Raw genomic sequence first — 19,937 nt, forward strand, 5'->3', positions numbered from 1 at the left:
AGAAAAAAAGGGGGCTTGGTGATATAACAGGATGGTCGGCAAGGCACTGTAAAATGGCATTACGACGAACGAGACCTATCACAATTGGTCGTCATAGCCCAATAATAAACGATTTCAAACACAAACATGGATGCTAATTAAAATGAATTTGAGAAGTAGCAAAAAAAATTCAAATGATATTGCAAGTGTTGCGTTTGGTAATATTTATAGAGAAATGATGAAGAACACTGCTAGGGTTTCGGGTACATACATACTGGCGGCGTGTGTGTGTTCTACTCATTTTTATTTTTACTTTCCTATAAATATATTAGTAAAATGATTTCATATTTCCTTCTCTAAAAATGTATTCCAATCAATGCGCTCCACAAAATTTGTTTTGTTATACGGTATTTTTAGCAAAACATACTGACATAGATTTCATTGTACACCAATACAGTATTATTTTAATTATTTTTCCTTTTTCTCTTCCATATTTTTCTACATTAAAATTCATATGTAAAGTTTATATTTTCAAGAGTCTAAAAAAGTACTCCTTCAGTCCTATAGTAGATGTCACACTTGGGAGATGACACGAGATTTTAGGAGATGTTATTTTGTTCGTTAAGTGGTGAGAAAAAATATAATTTTATAATTAATGTGAGAGGGAACTTTTTTCAAAAGATGAAATGTGATATTTTATAGAACAAATTAAAAAGGAAAGTGTGACATCTACTATGGGACCGATGGATATAACATTAAAGTAGGCTTATTTTTATATATTGCGGCTAGAATGTGCGATTGTGTCCACCGGGTTTTACTCGAAATACGAAGGGAATACGTAGTTTACAAATATGATTTTGTAATCTCTATACTTAAAATCTGTTTTTGGTAACCCAAGAAGCATAATATCATGGACAATAGTAATTAATGTTGTAGTGTAGTATGAGTGTATAATTGTAGAAGTTGTGGTATGGCGTGAAAACTCAGAGTTTGTTGTATGAAAGAGTTATGATTATAGATGAGCTTAGAAGATTAAACTATAGATGTCGTTGCAATGTATTATTGGAAGGTTAGATCAGAGATGATGACATACTGTATATTGTGAGACATAGCTCAAGGAGCCCTCCAACACTTAGTGGTTTGATATTTTACTTTCGCAGTTCGTTTTTTATTTGAATTTGCTTTGCTTTGCTTTGTTTATTAAGAAAAAGTTTAGTTTATGGTTTGATTCAGTTTTGATGGAAATACTCGTTGACTCGTTCAATCAATGAAATAAAGTGATTAACATCTTCATCGTCAGACTGTTACACTCAACACCATCATGAAGATTCGCAATTATTAGAGAAAATAAAAGAAAAATGACTGGCAAAAGAAGATGAAATATGTGACAAATATTTATAAGAATAATTTAGAATTAAAATAAATATTTGAAATTGAGATGGTTATTTTTAATGTAAAATAAAAAAAATTAATAAAAACTAATTTTCGAATGGTTTTGTCAATCCGAAGGGGAGGTGATCCGCTTTGCATTGCAAATGCACTGAAGCTGCAAACATTTTTTTTGTATTATTCACACTGAATAATCAACTTTCACCTTTTTATTTACATATATCATCCAATATATTACATTGATGCCGGAAAAGGAGGGGGAAAACAATTTGTAATTCGGCTTCAAGTATAAATAATACTACAACAATTGATGGGGAAAGATGGTAAAAGCACAATTAACCAAATATTATGAAATACTCCTACAACAAGGATTAACAGCAGTGCGGAGCCATCGATTCCATGTCCTCGAACCTCCCTGAGCTCCAGGTTGCTGAATCACTCGTTGTCACCGGGATCATTTAAGCGTCTTCTGACATAGCGCCTCCTACGAGTGGTAGTTCGACCACTGTCAGAAGATTCATTACCTTCTATGGAATCAGCTGCCCCATCATACGTCTCACCCCAAAGTCTCAATGGCCTTCTCACAGCCACCTGAGCACGAGCTCTTGAGGTTCTTGTTCGGGTAGTGGAGTTTCGTGGACGAATTAATCGGACAAGGAAGAAGACAGTCAGCCAGCCACCATCGTCAACAGTTAACGTGCTTTCCCCACTTCTCTCTTCTCCAATTGAAGATTGAAGAGTGCTAAGTAGATCTCCCAAGTCCCTTTGCCGTTCTAATCTCCTCCAGTTATCTTGCCTCTGGGGATCAGCATCCGTAGGCCTTACAAGGGGATGCACAGCTCTTGCATGAATCCGGAGATCTTTGTATGTGCCACTGAAATCACATGTCTCACTGGCACAGCTTCTTGCTTTTGTATTCATAAAACAGCGAGCCGAGTCAACAACTGTCCAACCATTTATTTGTCCCCTGCAAAGAGGGCAGAGTAATTCCGGCTTAACTGGCTTCTCAGAAGACTCTGCAAGTGCAGACAACGATCCATCCAAATTTCCCTCCCCTTCAAGTTCAGGAACAGCACTTTCAGATAAATGTGGGGCAGACAGCAATGGAGATGCCAAGTCCTGTACATCTTGATCCCTAAGTATCCCTTCTGAAGAATCATTGAATGACTTCCGGAACTGGTCAAAGCAGTTCGAGTGGCGGTAGCTTGTGTCACACATGTAAGGACGACATCCTTTGTCATGTGACGAACAGATAAGTAAAATAGCATTGTGCGGATGTTCCATGCAAACTGGACATCTAGCTTCTTCCCATTCTTTCATATTCTTCTCATCTTCAAGGGGATCTATAGGCAAGAACTGTTTAGAACAACCAGAGCTACAAGGGAAAGGGGATAGCCTTGACCTATCCAGGGATAAGGAACGTTCTCTTCTGTCTTTAGGCATGTTATACACTGACGGCAGGTCGGCAACAAGCAACCTTGACTTGTGAGCAGCTAATAAAAAATGAACTAAGTTAGAGACATATTGGGATATATATTATATGTTAATCATCACTAACACTCATCTCTAAACTTTTTTTACCCATACCTACAAACCCACTGCCCACATAACAAATTATATGTTTGCCACTTCCTTAAACATGGTCCGGCCATTGAGACAAGTATTTTATAGCTTTACTTTAAATATAACAGAGAATGGTTGAGCAGGATTAGTGATAGAAGTTACAAATCAAGTCCTTTAAATTGAGTTTGCACTGCTGCACAAAATTATAATGCTTGAAATTCAAAATCCAGGAACCAGTCCGACAAGCAAAGGTAATTCCAAGACAAACAGCACTATGACAGCTAAGAAATTAGGTAAAAATTATCTTCTTTTGAGGAGTCGAATCTACACATAAAAGCCAGAATACAATACACCAAAAATACTAAAAACTCCAAATCTTTAATCCAAAAAGGCAGAATACAATACACCGAGGGGCTGTTCGGTTTGCAAGATTATATATGGGGATTAAATATGTATTGTGTTGGGTTCATGAGATTAAATCTCACAACTAGATGGATAATCATGTCACCTTCAACTACAATAATATCACAACTCAATCCTAGTCTACATCTCATGATTATTTTGCCTAATAAACCAAACAGCCACCAAAAATCCTAAAAAACTAATCTTGTGTTTATACAGGAATAATTATGATGCACGGCATGACTGATAAATAGAAACATGTGCACTGAAATGCACATCCTACCCTAACAGGCCAGACAGACATGAGAAGCAAAGGAACAATCAGAACTTTGCCGGTAGAAAAGAAAAGAATCCAACAGAATATTTGGAGAAAAGATGAGAGACAATAAGTAGAATATAACAAACCCTAAGTAATGAAAATATGATGGGCTCAGAGAGTTGCTTTATCTGCTCATAGAAGAGCCGAAGCTCTTCTCATACAAGAGGTGTCAGAATAATTAGCAACGATCATCATTGTTACACATTAAAACAAAATATTATTTTTGAGACACTGATAAACAATTATACTGTCATATGATCAGCTCATGAACTGCTTCACTATACAATCGGATACTGCAATTTAACCTACCAGGAAACCAAACTCAATTGAAATCCACTGAATCAATTATATCAGCAAAATTGACAACGATGCGGAGAAATTCCCGAAATGATATATCCCAATTACAAGATCGAGCAATTGAAAGCTTGTAAAAACTGTAAATCGGTAAATTTAACACACCAGTGAAATCACAAAACAATTACCATGGGAATAGAATTTAGATAACAAACAAAGGAAGCAATTACCTTATAGATGAAGAGGAGGGCAGGAGTTTATAGGTGGCTATAGAAGCGTATGATCGGCGAAGCACAAATAATAAGCCATTACGACGACCGAGACATATGAGAGCTGGTCGCCAAAGCCGAAATGTAAACGGATTCGTAGAAAAAAAAAGAATTTTTTGTGGATGCGTTGGCTTCTTGCTTCTTATAGAGAAATGTAGCTTCTAGGGTTAACTGGCGGCGTATGGGTTTACTACTCTATCAATTTTATACCATCCGGTCTCCACGTGAAAAAAGGTAAATTGTAAAGGTATATTTTTTATTTATTTTTTAAAATAAGTTATTATATTTTTTAAAAAAATTAATAAACTCTAAAAGAAGGTGAATTGAAATATAAACAAAAAATTAAAAATATACCTTCTCAATTTTATTTTATTTTATTTTTCCATTTTAATAAATTATGTAAGGTCTTGACCGTCAGTTTTTTGACAATATTGTAAAAAAATGAAGATTCCATATATTTAGGATTTTGAAAAAAGAATATTTTGGACCTACTTCATAAAACGTCCATATATTTAGAACTAAGAAGAACGGTAGTCTAAATACTACTCCCTCCGTCCGCGAATAGGAGTCTCGTTTTTCCAATTTGGTCCCTTCGCGAATAGGAGTCCCGTTTCATAATTACCATAAATGGTAAAGAGCCTCACATTCCACTAACTCGTTCCATTCACACATCATTTAAAACTAATATATACAAGTTAGACCTCTATTCCACTAACTTTCTTCCACCCACTTTTCTTAACATTTCTTAAAACCCGTGTTGAAAATAAATTAGACTCCTATTCGAGGATGGATGAAGTAATAAACAACAAAAATGCACAAAATGGGAAACCAAACGTCACTTAGATTTAAAAAAGAAACATTTTACTAATTTTCTCTAGGAAAATTTGAAGTTCTATTTTGAAAACTAAATTCAACTTTTAAACACTCTATATACAAATTTTGTCTCTTCATTTATTCCACCCCAGCTATCACTACCATTAATTTTTCTCTAGGAAAATTTGAAGTTCTATTTTGAAAACTAAATTCAACTTTTAAACACTCTATATACAAATTTTGTCTCTTCATTTATTCCACCCCAGCTATCACTACCATTAATTTTTCTCTAGGAAAATTTGAAGTTCTATTTTGAAAACTAAATTCAACTTTTAAACACTCTATATACAAATTTTGTCTCTTCATTTATTCCACCCCAGCTATCACTACCATCAAAATTAAAAACTTCACTGCATTAACTTTAACATTTTCTCATAAAAATATCATCATTGTTGGGAATGGAAGAGAAGCAGCAATATGAAGAGGGTGAACCAATACTTGAATAGCAACATGAAGATTAATATGGTGCAGTTTCTCCTCAAAAACAACCATAGAGGTGTTTTCAATACAGGGCCAGTAAATAAGGCGGCAGAGGCATTTGGTGTGCACAGGAAGACCATTTATAGGCTATGTAAGGCAGCCACAGAGATAATGAAGAATGAGAAACTTGCAATCATGGTAAGCAAAGTTAAAGGGTATAAAATAGATAAAAAAGAGTGTTGATGAGGAAAAGATTAATTTTTTTTTTGTCCTTCGGATGTCTTTCTACAGGAAGATGACACCAAAGCTGGGAGTAAGCAAAACCACACTTTGCAGGTATGTCAAGGAGAAACAACTGAAACCATATACAAGTGCAGTGAAGCCACTTCTCATTGATCAAAATTAGCTGGCACGGTTGAGATGATGATTCAGTCAACACCAACCCATAATAAGTGAAAGGTAAAGTATCATATCATCACATAAGCAACATAGTTTATATGGATGAAAAATGGTTTTACATGATAAGGAGTGCAGATATTTCACGCTCGCCCTTTATAAGGATAGAAAGATCGGTTTATCGCGACTGGGGAGGGATATAAGAAGCGGGGAAGAAAGGGGATTGAAGCAATATCATACTTGGACAGAAATAGACCGAATAACAATTTATTTAATCATCAAAAGATGTATCAGAGTGATCGAGTTTAAAGTATCTCAGCGCTTAACGGATTTTTCAAAATAGTAAATTGTCTTAGCGGAAGCAATCAAGAGTAAAAGAATGACGTCATGTGTGAAGACACGACTCAATCTATACAAGATAATAAGCAGACTTCAGAGGCTCCACTCAACACCCACTACGACTCGTCATAGCTCAACCTGCACGTAGGGAAAACACATGCATGGCTGAGTACTTGAAAAGATACTCAGTGGACAGTTGCCGAAAATATTTGCATGAAAATAATTGTCAAGCCAATTCGAGTGAGCTTGGGGTTTAGCTTTCAAAATAACCCAAGTACACTAAAAGTATTTTCAATTTCATCAAAGTCGTCTGCACATACATTTTTCCGTTGTCCATACGCTATCTGAAATATCCTCGTGAACCGTGGATGTGGCCACATTCCACGACGGTTACTGGACCGGCCAAATGCATGACAAATGGCACACGATCCCCACATGGGATACACTAGCCTAAGCGGGGTTTGCGGCCCACACATAGACCCGAATTCGATTAAACATCTAGCAGAGCCAGACAACCAGCAAAAAGCCAGGACAGATAGGTATTCCACAAAATCCAAAACACGGCATGACAATCATTCATTTCACGTCAAAGAATTTATCATTATTATGAACAAAACCCAAAATATTTCATAAACGGTACTTAAAAGAAAGCCCACAATAATATCTTAAACAAAAAACCCACACATCGCACCAATTTCAATATAAGATAGACTTGACACATATTTTGTATTTAAACCGAAAGTCCACCATAATACTTTGCATAAAATTGTACGTTAAATAGAAAGCCCACCTCGTTCGTCTAAAGTTCTTTAACTCGAATTTCCTTAACCCGTTCTTAACTCGCGGAGATCGTCCTTTTTCCCTTTCGGATTTTTTGTGCCCCCATTCCATGTCGTCTTTAATTATTCACTCCACGAATTAATTAGGCTCAAACTTCAGCCCAATTCTCTTATTAGACTCCAAAATTCCTCTCACAGCAAACCCCAAATTCTCTATTTTACTCTTTCGATTAACAAATCAGAGACCCACCCCAGTTCGTCGCACTCCTCCATCTTCTTTTCTTTCGCCGCAGACTATAGATACTCCCTCGGCATCGTCGTTGTTGCCCTTCCCGGCCAGACAGCCCCGTACCCAACTTCTCCTCGGCGAGTATGTCGCCATCGCTTCAGCACTGTCGCGGCAAATGGCGCTGTCGTCTCCTGCTCGAAATCAGGCTGCTGTTCACTGCTGCTGCTGCATTGAGACCAGCCCATCACCGCTCCAGGCTACTGCTCGCCCTCCGTCAGAACGCAGCGCCGCTGCTGTTACGGTGCAGTTGGCGTCGTCTCTGGCAGCCGCCGCTGCTGTTCGCTAGCTGCCCCGTGCTGCCCGTTCGTGGACAGGTAACATAGTCTCGTGGTCAGCAGCATTGCTGCCCGCTCCGCCGTCGCCATGGTTGCTGGTAGTGGAAGAGAAGGAACCGTTGGAAGGGTTATTGGAATCAATATGTGATTAAATTGTGGATTTAATCATTGAAATAAATTTGCAGGTGGTGGTGTAGTAGAATATAATTTGGTTTAATTGGAAATTAATGTGAAATCATTATGCAATTAATTTGTGGTTTAATTGCACATAATGAGAAATCAATTTGTGGTTTTATTTCAGCTAGTTGGAGTGGAGTGACGTCGAGAACGGCAGAGTGGAGGTGGTGACAGTGGCGGACGCATAAAATATTTTTAGCAAGGGCTGTAATATACACTCCTCCCATGATAGACAACCCTTAGGACGATCGAGATTTTATGCAATTTCATTTTAAAGAGTTTAAATAGAAAGTAAAGGTTATTGAATGTTTTAAAGTAGGTAAAAATAATAAATTAACATAGAGAATATATTGTTGAGTATTTTAAAGTATGATGAATAAAATAAAAGAGGAAAAATATTATTGGGTCTTTTAAAGTAGAAGAGATGAAATATAATCATATATTTTAATTTTTCCTAAAGAGGTAAAGGATCATTTTTATATGAAAAAATTGTGAATCATAAAATAATAATCATATAAGTATAAAAATACATAAACATTTTATACCCATAAAAACCAGCCCAACATGTATTTAACAAAAATATATCTATGCATATTTATGAGAGTATTATATTGCTAATTCAATAGTTTTTTTTATAAACTCAGCACCTCATACAATAATGTCTAAGCTCCTTACCGCTAGAACAAAGGCTCTAGACATATTGCTAATTCAATAGTTAATTGTTAACTACAACTAAATAATAGCCATTAGATATTCAAATTAAGGGCCTAGATCATTAGCCTCGGATTGTCAATACGATTAACAAAAAACGTCAATAAGGGTAGTAAGGTCAATTTACAACAAATTAGTTGTAACTAACTTTTGAAAAATATCATATAACTTTAAAACGCATACAACTTTTTCGATTAAATTTTTTTTTCGCACAACATATATCAAATTAAAGATAATTTCATAAAGATTATAACGAGATCTCACTTGCAAATGTTCCGATCTCAAAATTTGAAAAAAAATTCAAAAATTTTTAATTTTTTCGTACAACAACAAATGTCACATGATATATAAAATATGTCAATATAATACATGTAGAATGTCAATATAAGCTATGTGTTAACATTCTCAAAGCATTGTGTTGACATTCTTAAAGCATTGTGTTGATATTTTCGAAACACTATATTGACATTTTCATCCAAAACCCTAATTTGGTAGTTTATCTTTTTCGATTTAAATGAAAATTACACGTGGCAAATTGTAGACCAAAGTTTTCTAAAATCCTATGGTCTTAAATTAGTTTTAGTTAGCAATTAAATGATGGGTTAACAATTATCACCGATGTATATTTATATCTTAGTTTCCTATAAAAGTAATAGTAAAAGATGATTTTAAATGTAAAGAAATAAGTTAGTGAAATTTTAACATAGGTTAACCAGTTAGAGTGTAGTATAATTTAAAGGAGGCCTTGCTCAGTAATTAATTTTAAAAAAATCCCTTAATGGAATGATTAATCACTCCTTAAAGGTCATTAAATTTTTTTAAAGCAATATCCTTGGGATATGAGAAATTACAAGCTATATCTGAAATAAATCTCACACACATTTTTTTATATAAAAAATTATTATTATAATAATATTATTTAACTTTTTTGTCTTACTCCTCTTCTTCTTAAACTTCTTCTAAAATACGTGTTCTTCTCCAAATAAAGGAGCAACCATTGTTATTGTTCTTTAAAGTTTAAATAATCAAATTCAGCCCCTTTTAACATCCAACTCTTATTTATTTAGTCTGAAGTATCATTAGTTTGGGAAGGGCTAAGTATGTATTTCGAAAATTTTGAGAAAAATCTCAATAGAAAATATGAAAAAATATGAATTGGGAAGGGCTTAAGCCCTCCCCCACCCCTTACTGTGTCCGTCACTGGGTGGAGATGAATCACATGAATTTTTTTTTTGGAATTCTTCTGATAAAAGAAGATAAAAGATAAACGGAATTTGGCCAAGAAATATATATAGGCTCAAAATAACAATAAAAGAAATTTCGTCGTTGTTATTCCATGTGCTATGCGAAATTTGAACTCCTCTTGATTGACAGCACGCGTCCAATACTCCTTTAATCGAGCGTAGACAGTGGCGGACGCAGAAAATTTTTCTAAAAAGGTTTAGGAAGAAAAGTATATATATATATATATATATATAGGGGAGCGTTATTCTCCTTTTCACATCTTAGATCATTTTTCCTTCTTAATATTACGCGTTAGATCTAAGGCATCAACGAATCAGATTGATTCTATAAAACTGGTTCCGTGTTGCATTATAGAAGGTGGTTGTATGCATTACAGGGTTATTATTGACATTTGACGGAAAAGTAACTGCCACATTTTGGTATCTGCGAATAATGCACCACATGGTCACGAGTAATGCATATAATTGACTATATAATGCACAATATGTGAACTGCAATGCATACGAATAAGATGTACCATGTTATGATGTTTGGACACACGTTTCTTGTTTCCCCTAAGGGTTTAATAAGCTTAGGGGCTAGGGTATAGTACGTAGACACGTATGTAATCTTCACATGGTAACGAGTAATGGATATAATTGACTATATAATGCACAATTTGTGAACTGCAATGCATACGAACAAGATGTGCTGTGTTATGATGTTTGACACACGTTTCTTGTTTCCCCTAAGGGTTTAATAAGCTTAAGGGCTAGGGTATAGTACGTACACATTAATAACAAATTATAAAACGATACGAATAATTCACCAAATTGTCACACGTAATGGATGTTATTAACTATATAATGCACAATATGTGAACTGCAATGCATACGAATAAGATGTACCATGTTATGATGTTTGACACACGTTTCTTGTTTCCCCTAAGAGTTTAATAAGCTTAGGGGCTAGGGTATAGTACGTAGACATTACTAACAAATTGTTGTTATTGGAATATACGTATGTGCATTATTTGGTTTAGGTAGTGCATTATGTAGCTGTTAATTGTCATTATCTCAGTATATTATGCATTATTAGAGGTATTGTGTATATGGGTTAATCAACGGATTGAAGATTACATACGTGCATTTAGTAATGTCTACGTACTATACCCTAGCCCCTAAGCTTATTAAACCCTTAGGGGAAACAAGAAACGTGTGTCAAACATCATAACATGGTACATCTTATTCGTATGCATTGCAGTTCACATATTGTGCATTATATAGTTAATAACATCCATTACTCGTGACAATTTGGTGAATTATTCGTATCGTTTTATAATTTGTTATTAATGTGTACGTACTATACCCTAGCCCCTAAGCTTATTAAACCCTTAGGGGAAACAAGAAACGTGTGTCAAACATCATAACACAGCACATCTTGTTCGTATGCATTGCAGTTCACAAATTGTGCATTATATAGTCAATTATATCCATTACTCGTTACCATGTGAAGATTACATACGTGTCTACATACTATACCCTAGCCCCTAAGCTTATTAAACCCTTAGGGAAAACAAGAAACGTGTGTCCAAACATCATAACATGGTACATCTTATTCGTATGCATTGCAGTTAACATATTGTGCATTATATAGTCAATTATATGCATTACTCGTGACCATGTGGTGCATTATTCGTAGCGGTTTCCAGCCATTATTAGATTACTATTGTACCCTCATAATGCACAAAATATGACAAATAATGCAACACGGGAATAATTACCCAATGTTGATCTTGACCGTCCATTTCTCTAATCTAATGGCTGATATTAAGAAGGAAAAAGGAGGAAATATAGGAAAAGGAAATGAATACATCCCTATATATATATATATATATAGGTATTTGATCAAAACAAAAATGGTCTTAAACCAAGAATTGCAGACTGGTTTTTGTCAATTGGATTAGACAATCTAATCTTTATATTACATTAATTAACGGCTAGATTTATTAGGAAGATATTATTATTTTAATTACTTATAATCTAAAAAGGTTAATTAAGTAAATTGCATATTGTCGTTAGTTATAGTATTTCCTATGATTGTGCTCCTTCATCTCTCCACTAACTTCTCTCCACTAACTGCTCTTTAGCGTAGGTTATCAGCCCATAATTTCTTCTCCTTTAATCTTTCGTCGAATTTTCATACCCTATTCCATTTACTGTAGTTCTGCTAAGTCTTATCATTTGAAGATATGCAAAAATTCTCTGTCGATGTAGTTATTGTGGTGTAGTATACGATGCTATGACCCAAATATTCATTTATTATGACACAAATTAAGCATATGATGCTATGACCCAAATATTCATTTATTATGACACAATGTATGAATTCTCATATACTATTAGTTTTTTTGCCTAATTATGCTTATTATGACTCGTACATGCATATATTATGACATGAACTGCTAATTTACATAATCAATTTTTTCTCACGAGTTAGCTTGGTTATTGTACAAAATTCCCACAACAAATTAATGATTTTATTTTTATCTTTTTTGCTCAAAATGACTCTAACATGTACGAAGTATGACATAGAGTCATCTTATACTTTGTTTTTACTTTTCAGAAGAGATCAAACAACCATTATATTTTTACCTTGGTCATAGAGTCAGAAAAATAATTCATATTAAAGTCTAATTTGCGGAAACAATAAAATCCAAAGCCATTTTAAAGTATCACCCATTGATGAAATAAAATATTTGAAAACCCATATGTTAAATACACACATAATTATATCAATAAAACATAAAATCCAAAATTTATGACATGGCCACTACAGAAGCTCTGTAGCTTGCTATCATCTTTTCAACGTCGATCATCATTTTCTTGTTGTCTGTTGCATAATGTTTGGATGTCGATGTTTTATTGGAAAGGGAGCTGTGATTATTTTCGGCCAACTTCAACACAATACTTTTTAGCTCTTAAATACTTAAGCGCACCCTTATATCTAGTCGATAGTCCACAATTCCAATGGCCTTCTCTCACCCATGTTGACTTCCATCTGAGAAAATAAACATTGCAGTCACTTATGACATAAAAGTGATACAAACATGACCTAATTCATATATTTCACTTATGACATAGAAGTGATACAAACATGACCTAATTCATATATTGCTACTACATAACCCATAAAACTATTCCAATGCTAATCAATGACCATACATTTATTTTAGGTGATTCCAAATTGAATGCAACCTATAGAAACAATAACAGTTTGTAAACATGACACAAAACTGTTACATATATGACCTAATACACTCATATTCTGATATGACATATATAATTGTTTAGTATGACCCAAAAGCATATCTATTTTTTTAATAATTGTTTTTGCATGATTCAATTATATTAACTCTCGGAGCCTTTGGGATCTTTTGTAGCTTTGTCTTCGCGGATGTTCTCTCATACACTACGTGAACAACAGATTTAAATTACAAATCGGCCTGATTTTGTCAACTTTAAGTCATGGGTTACAACATCGTACTAACCTTTTCCGTCACGAGGTGCGGATCCAGAGGCTCTAGTGTTGACCATGGTTGTAGTAGCTTTTTTGTTATCCTTCTTCGTCAAGTTTTGAATTCTGCCAAGGTTTTGTGGTAGAGGAATCAGTTTTTATGGAAAACTCGATTTTTGGTGCAGACGAGGTTGAGATAGTGGAGGAGACGACTAATGTTTACAGATTTGTATGGTTTGGGCGATGGGGTAGAGATTTTGGTGATGGGGTTGAGATTTGGGTGTTTTGTCGTGTAGATTCTAGGGTTTGTTGGGATGGGGTTGAGATTTTGGTGAGAGAGATGCATTGAATGGCGAGGGAACCGAAGAATCAACTTAGAAAACGTGTGGAGTAATGATCCCAATTAATCTGGTCTTAATTAACGGAAGGGCGGTTGTTTATATTTTCTATACCTAAATTGCCCTTTCATGACATAGATCAATCCTATTATGACCCACAGAAATTGTTGACAAATCCACATCGTGGCCATTCATTTCCATATCTTACGGTCCATAATTGGTCTGTATTTCTATACTTAAGGGCTTCTTTTGATAGATTAAGACCATATATATATATATATATATATATATATATATATATATATATATATATATATGGTAGTGTTAATCTCCTTTTCCTCCCTTAGATTTAAGTTCCTTCTTAATTAGAACCGTTAGATTTGAGGGATGGACGATCCGGATGAGAAGCTTACTAATGATCCCGTCCTTGCATTATTAGGGCCCTTTTGTGCATTATATGGGTAAATTAGTAAATGTACAATACCAAAACCGCCCAAAAATGAAATGTGCGAAATTTAAGAGGGATTTTGCTATCACCTTCCATCTACTCCCTCAATTCATCACTGCAAATTGTCTCCCCACATTCCCACCACTCTCTAAACCCTAGCCACCACCTGAAGCAACCGGAAATCTACAGAGAGACCGCGATTTTTGGAAGGTTTGCCATCCAAACATTATTCCCGTAGTGCGCGACCATCTTGTTGAAGGCGACGAAAAGGTAGGGTTTCAAAAAGGTTAATTTTTCTATAATACTCACCGTGAATCGGCAATATCCGCCGCCTACCACCCCACCTTCTCGTCGATTCAATAATTTATCCCCAAAGAAGTCTCTGTTTTCAAACTCACATTGGTCTCGATTTGTTGAAATCATAAATTCGTTTTCCTTTTTTGTTAGGGTTCTGCCTATTATTGGGTGTGAAATTATTTTCTGGTTTACCATGCTTTAGTTGCAGACTTTGTCGATGAAATCTTAGCGGGTTTTGATATTTGTTTCGTCTCGCAGATACATTATGATGAAGAGAGGCCGACCTTTAAGATCTCAACCAACGCTGGCTGAAGGTGAGGGATCTATTTCATTTGCATGTAGAATTCCTGGTGTTGATGTGCATCATTTATTATTCCTTGGTGCATTCGTCGGCGGTTTTTTTGTAAATGGGGTAGATGAATGTAATTTTCTATTGTGCATTACTTGATTGATTGGGTACATTATTAGTCACTGTTTACACATTATTCGTCAAGTATTATCCATTATTTGACTGATTGTGTATACGGGTGATTGAGTGAATGCAATATTCCTATGCGCATTATTTGATTGAATCTATACATTATTTAACTATTAGTATTCATTATTTATCAATTAATAGGTATTATTTGACTGTTTGTGTACATGGGTGAATGGGTGAATGCAATATTTTTGTGTGCATTATTTTATTGAATCTGTACATTATTTAGCTAGTAATTTACATTATTTGTCAAGTATTGAGCATTATGTGATTGTTTGTGTACATGAGTGAATAGGTGAATGCACCATTCCTGTGTGCATTTTTTGATTGAATCTGTACATTATGTAGCTAGAAGTTTACATTATTTATCAAGTATTAAACATTATTTGACTGCTTGTATACTTGTGTGAATGGCTGAATGCAATATTCTTGTGTGCATTATTTTATTGAATCTGTACATTATTTAGCTAATAGTTTACATTATCTATCAAGTATTGGATATTATGTGACTGCTTGTGTACATGGGTGAATAGGTGAATGTCATATTCCTTTGTGCATTATTTGATTGCCTTTGTACATTATTTATCTATTTTTATACATTATTTCTCAAGTATTATGCATTATTTGATTACTTGTGTATATGAATCTAGTTGGTGCAATGTAATATTCCGTTGTGCATTATCTGATTGTTTTTGTACATTATTTAGCAAGTATTATACATTATATATCAAGTATTATACATTCAATATTTCTGTGTGCATTATTTTATTGAATCTGTACATTCTTTAGCTAGTAATTTACATTATTTGTCAAGTATTGAGCATTATGCGATTGCTTGTGTACATGAGTGAATAGGTGAATGCATTATTCATGTGTGCATTTTTTGATTGAATCTGTACATTATGTAGCTAGAAGTTTACATTATTTATCAAGTATTAGACATTATTTGACTGCTTGTGTACTTGGGTGAATGGTTGAATGCAATATTGTTGTGTGCATTATTTTATTGAACCTGTACATTATTTAGCTAATAGTTTACATTATTTATCATGTATTGGGTATTATGTGACTGCTTGTGTACATGGGTGAATAGGTGAATGTCATATTCCTTTGTGCATTATTTGAATGCCTTTGTACATTATTTATCTATTTTTATACATTATTTCTCAAGTATTATGCATTATTTGACTGCTTGTGTATATGAATCTAGTTGGTGCAATGTAATATTCCGTTGTGCATTATTTGATTGCTTCTGTACATTATTTAGTAAGTATTATACATTCAATCATGTTCTGATGTTGTATGTTGGACAACAGTGAAGCAGCTTAGATTGGACATCGATGAAGCGGTCGATGATGTGATTCCAGTTGGAATTGCCCAGAAATTCCGGGAGAGATTAGCAGAGGCCGGGACAAGTACAACTCAGGAAGAGCCTGAGCATAGGAAACCAAGGGGGAGGAAGGTCGACTATCTATACAGCCTCAGATATGGCCACTGGTGGGGAAGTGCTAAGCAAACTAAATTGCTGTATACAATCATTACAAAAACATATCAGGAAAATTATACATTACAATACATACATTGTACATCACTGATTAGATAGATTACATTTTACAGTATTATTTGTACATTACATTTATCGATTAATACTACCCCCTAATCGAGATGATAAATAAACCCCAGAGGAAGGACTGATACTCGTGGACTTTAGTTACGGTTATGTTGCTTAAACCATACTACACCCTAGCCCCAAGGATTGCTAAACCCTTGGGGAATAATTGAAACGTGTCCCAAACAAGCAACCAGTGCCCGACGTTGATAACTAAACTATAGAAGAATGACTGATACTCGTGGACTTTAGTTACGGTTGCGTTGCTTGAACCATACTACACCCTAGCCCCAAGGATTGCTAAACCCTTGGGGAATGAGTGAAACGTGCCCCAAACAAGCAACCAGTGCCAATCTTAAACTATTCGTGAAATTGTATAACATAAACAAACAAAACGGTTCAGAAAACATATACATTGCAGTTCACAAATCGTCCATTATATAGTCAATAACATGCATTACCTAGTACAATTTGGTGCATTATGTGTATCAGCTTAAACTACTACCCTAGCGACGCTGATAACTAAACTATAGAAGAAGGACTGATACTCGTGGACTTTAGTGACGGTTGCGTTGCTTGAATCATACTACACCCTAGCCCCAAGGATTGCTAAACCCTTGGGGAATGAGTGAAACGTGCCCCCAAACAAGCAACCAGTACCAATCTTAAACTATTCGTGAAATTGTATAACATAAATAAATAAAATGGTTCAGAAAACATATACATTACAGTTCACAAATCGTTCATTATATAGTCAATAACATGCATTACCTAGTACAATTTGGTGCATTATGTGTATCGGCTTAAACTACTACCCTAGTGACACTGATAACTAGACCATAGAAGAAGGACTGATACTCGTGTACTTTAGTTACGGTTGCGTTGCTTAAACCATACTACACCCTAGCCCAAAAGATTTCTAAACCCTTGGGAATGATTGAAACGTGCCCCAAACAAACAAACAGTGTCAATCTTAAACTATTCATGAAACTGTATAACATAAACAAACAAAACGGCTCAGAACACTTATACATTACAGTTCACACATCCTGCATCAATAACATGCATTACCTAGTACAATTTGGTGCATTATGTGTATCGGCTTAAACTACTACCCTAGCGACTCTGATAACTAAACCATAGAAGAAGGACTGATACTCGTGTATTTTAGTTACGGTTGCGTTGCTTGAACCATACTACACCCTAGCCCCAAGGATTGCTAAACCCTTGGGGAATGAGTGAAACGTGCCCCAAACAAGCAAACAATGCCAATCTTAAACTATTCGTGAAATTGTATAACATACACAAACAAAACGACTCAGAAGACTTATACATTACAGTTCACACATCGTGCATTATATAACCCATAACATGCATTACGTAGTACAATTTGGTGCATTATGTGTATCGGCTTCCTCTATGGTGCACTAAATAATTTAAGCCAATAATACGGTTTCATTGCAGCGTGGAATAGGGAGAGAGAAAGAGTTCAGCGACGGAGTAGGGAGAGAAACACGTTTGGTGGGTGTGATTTTAGAAGATAACCGCCAAGATCTTCAAAGGAGAAAATCGTGGGAGTTACCATAACAAACAATTTAGTGATTCCCTCTTTTATCCTTTTCGGTTTTTTAGTATATTTAATTTAATTGTAAAAGCCAATAATTTAAGCCCTAGGATCTTGGAAATAAACGACTGAGATGAAGAAGGAGATTTGAGAAAATGTGGAAAAATGATATGAATACAACCATATATATATATACATATATATATATGGGAGCGTTATTCTCCTTTTCACATCTTAGATCATTTTTCCTTCTTAATATTACGCATTAGATCTAAGGCATCAACGGATCAGATTGATTCTATAAAACTGGTTCCGTGTTGCATTATAGAAGGTGGTTGTATGCATTACAGGGTTATTATTGACATTTGACAGAAAAGTAACTGCCACATTTTGGTATCTGCGAATAATGCACCACATGGTCACGAGTAATGCATATAATTGACTATATAATGCACAATATGTGAACTGCAATGCATACGAATAAGATGTACCATGTTATGATGTTTGGACACACGTTTCTTGTTTCCCCTAAGGGTTTAATAAGCTTAGGGGCTAGGGTATAGTACGTAGACACGTATGTAATCTTCACATGGTAACGAGTAATGGATATAATTGACTATATAATGCACAATTTGTGAACTGCAATGCATACGAACAAGATGTGTTGTGTTATGATGTTTGACACACGTTTCTTGTTTCCCCTAAGGGTTTAATAAGCTTAGGGGCTAGGGTATAGTACGTACGCATTAATAACAAATTATAAAACGATACGAATAATTCACCAAATTGTCACGAGTAATGGATGTTATTAACTATATAATGCACAATATGTGAACTGCAATGCATACGAATAAGATATACCATGTTATGATGTTTGACACACGTTTCTTGTTTCCCCTAAGGGTTTAATAAGCTTAGGGGCTAGGGTATAGTACGTAGACATTACTAACAAATTGTTGTTATTGGAATATACGTATGTGCATTATTTGGTTTAGGTAGTGCATTATGTAGCTGTTAATTGTCATTATCTCAGTATATTATGCATTATTAGAGGTATTGTGTATATGGGTTAATCAACGGATTGAAGATTACATACGTGCATTTAGTAATGTCTACGTACTATACCCTAGCCCCTAAGCTTATTAAACCCTTAGGGGAAACAAGAAACGTGTGTCAAACATCATAACATGGTACATCTTATTCGTATGCATTGCAGTTCACATATTGTGCATTATATAGTTAATAACATCCATTACTCGTGACAATTTGGTGAATTATTCGTATCGTTTTATAATTTGTTATTAATGCGTACGTATTATACCCTAGCCCCTAAGCTTATTAAACCCTTAGGGGAAACAAGAAACGTGTGTCAAACATCATAACACAGCACATCTTGTTCGTATGCATTGCAGTTCATAAATTGTGCATTATATAGTCAAATATATCCATTACTCGTTACCATGTGAAGATTACATACATGTCTACGTACTATACCCTAGCCCCTAAGCTTATTAAACCCTTAGGGGAAACAAGAAACGTGTGTCAAACATTATAACACAACACATCTTGTCCGTATGCATTGCAGTTCACATATTGTGCATTATATAGGCAATTATATGCATTACTCGTGACCATGTGGTGCATTATTCGTAGCGGTTTCCAGCCATTATTAGATTACTATTGTACCCTCATAATGCACAAAATAGGACAAATAATGCAACACGGGATTAATTACCCAATGTTGATCTTGACCGTCCATTTCTCTAATCTAATGGCTGATATTAAGAAGGAAAAAGGAGGAAATATAGGAAAAGGAAATGAATACATCCCTATATATATATAGGGATTGCTGCGAATTGGTGAGCTTTTGTGTTTCGCGAACACAAAATTGGTGAGCTTTTGTGTTTCGCGTTCAACTGTAATTGCTTTGTATGTTTGGATTGTAATCCCACATGGTTTACCGTAATTTGCACAGTATTTTAATAATTT

The 19,937-nt window shown here is 34.9% G+C and overlaps 1 protein-coding gene and 2 non-coding genes across 3 annotated transcripts; all 3 read right to left on the reverse strand.

Moving 5' to 3' along the window:
* Positions 1–11: 11 nt before the first annotated feature.
* On the reverse strand, positions 12–100 carry LOC121810090. Its single transcript, XR_006052355.1, has one exon. It is a non-coding gene; the product is annotated as a small nucleolar RNA Z43 (small nucleolar RNA).
* Positions 101–1,559: 1,459 nt separating this feature from the next.
* On the reverse strand, positions 1,560–4,375 carry LOC121808593. The gene is made up of 2 exons (XM_042209158.1): positions 4,177–4,375; positions 1,560–2,861 (listed from the first exon to the last, which is right to left on the reverse strand). The coding sequence occupies exon 2, from the start codon at positions 2,809–2,811 to the stop codon at positions 1,804–1,806; it is 1,008 nt and encodes a 335-aa protein (XP_042065092.1). The 5' UTR covers positions 2,812–2,861; positions 4,177–4,375; the 3' UTR covers positions 1,560–1,803.
* LOC121810093 lies at positions 3,761–3,851 on the reverse strand. Its single transcript, XR_006052358.1, has one exon. It is a non-coding gene; the product is annotated as a small nucleolar RNA snoR1 (small nucleolar RNA).
* Positions 4,376–19,937: the final 15,562 nt, after the last annotated feature.

This window comes from Salvia splendens, chromosome 6 (assembly GCF_004379255.2).
Source record: "Salvia splendens isolate huo1 chromosome 6, SspV2, whole genome shotgun sequence".
Classification (NCBI taxonomy): domain Eukaryota; kingdom Viridiplantae; phylum Streptophyta; class Magnoliopsida; order Lamiales; family Lamiaceae; genus Salvia; species Salvia splendens.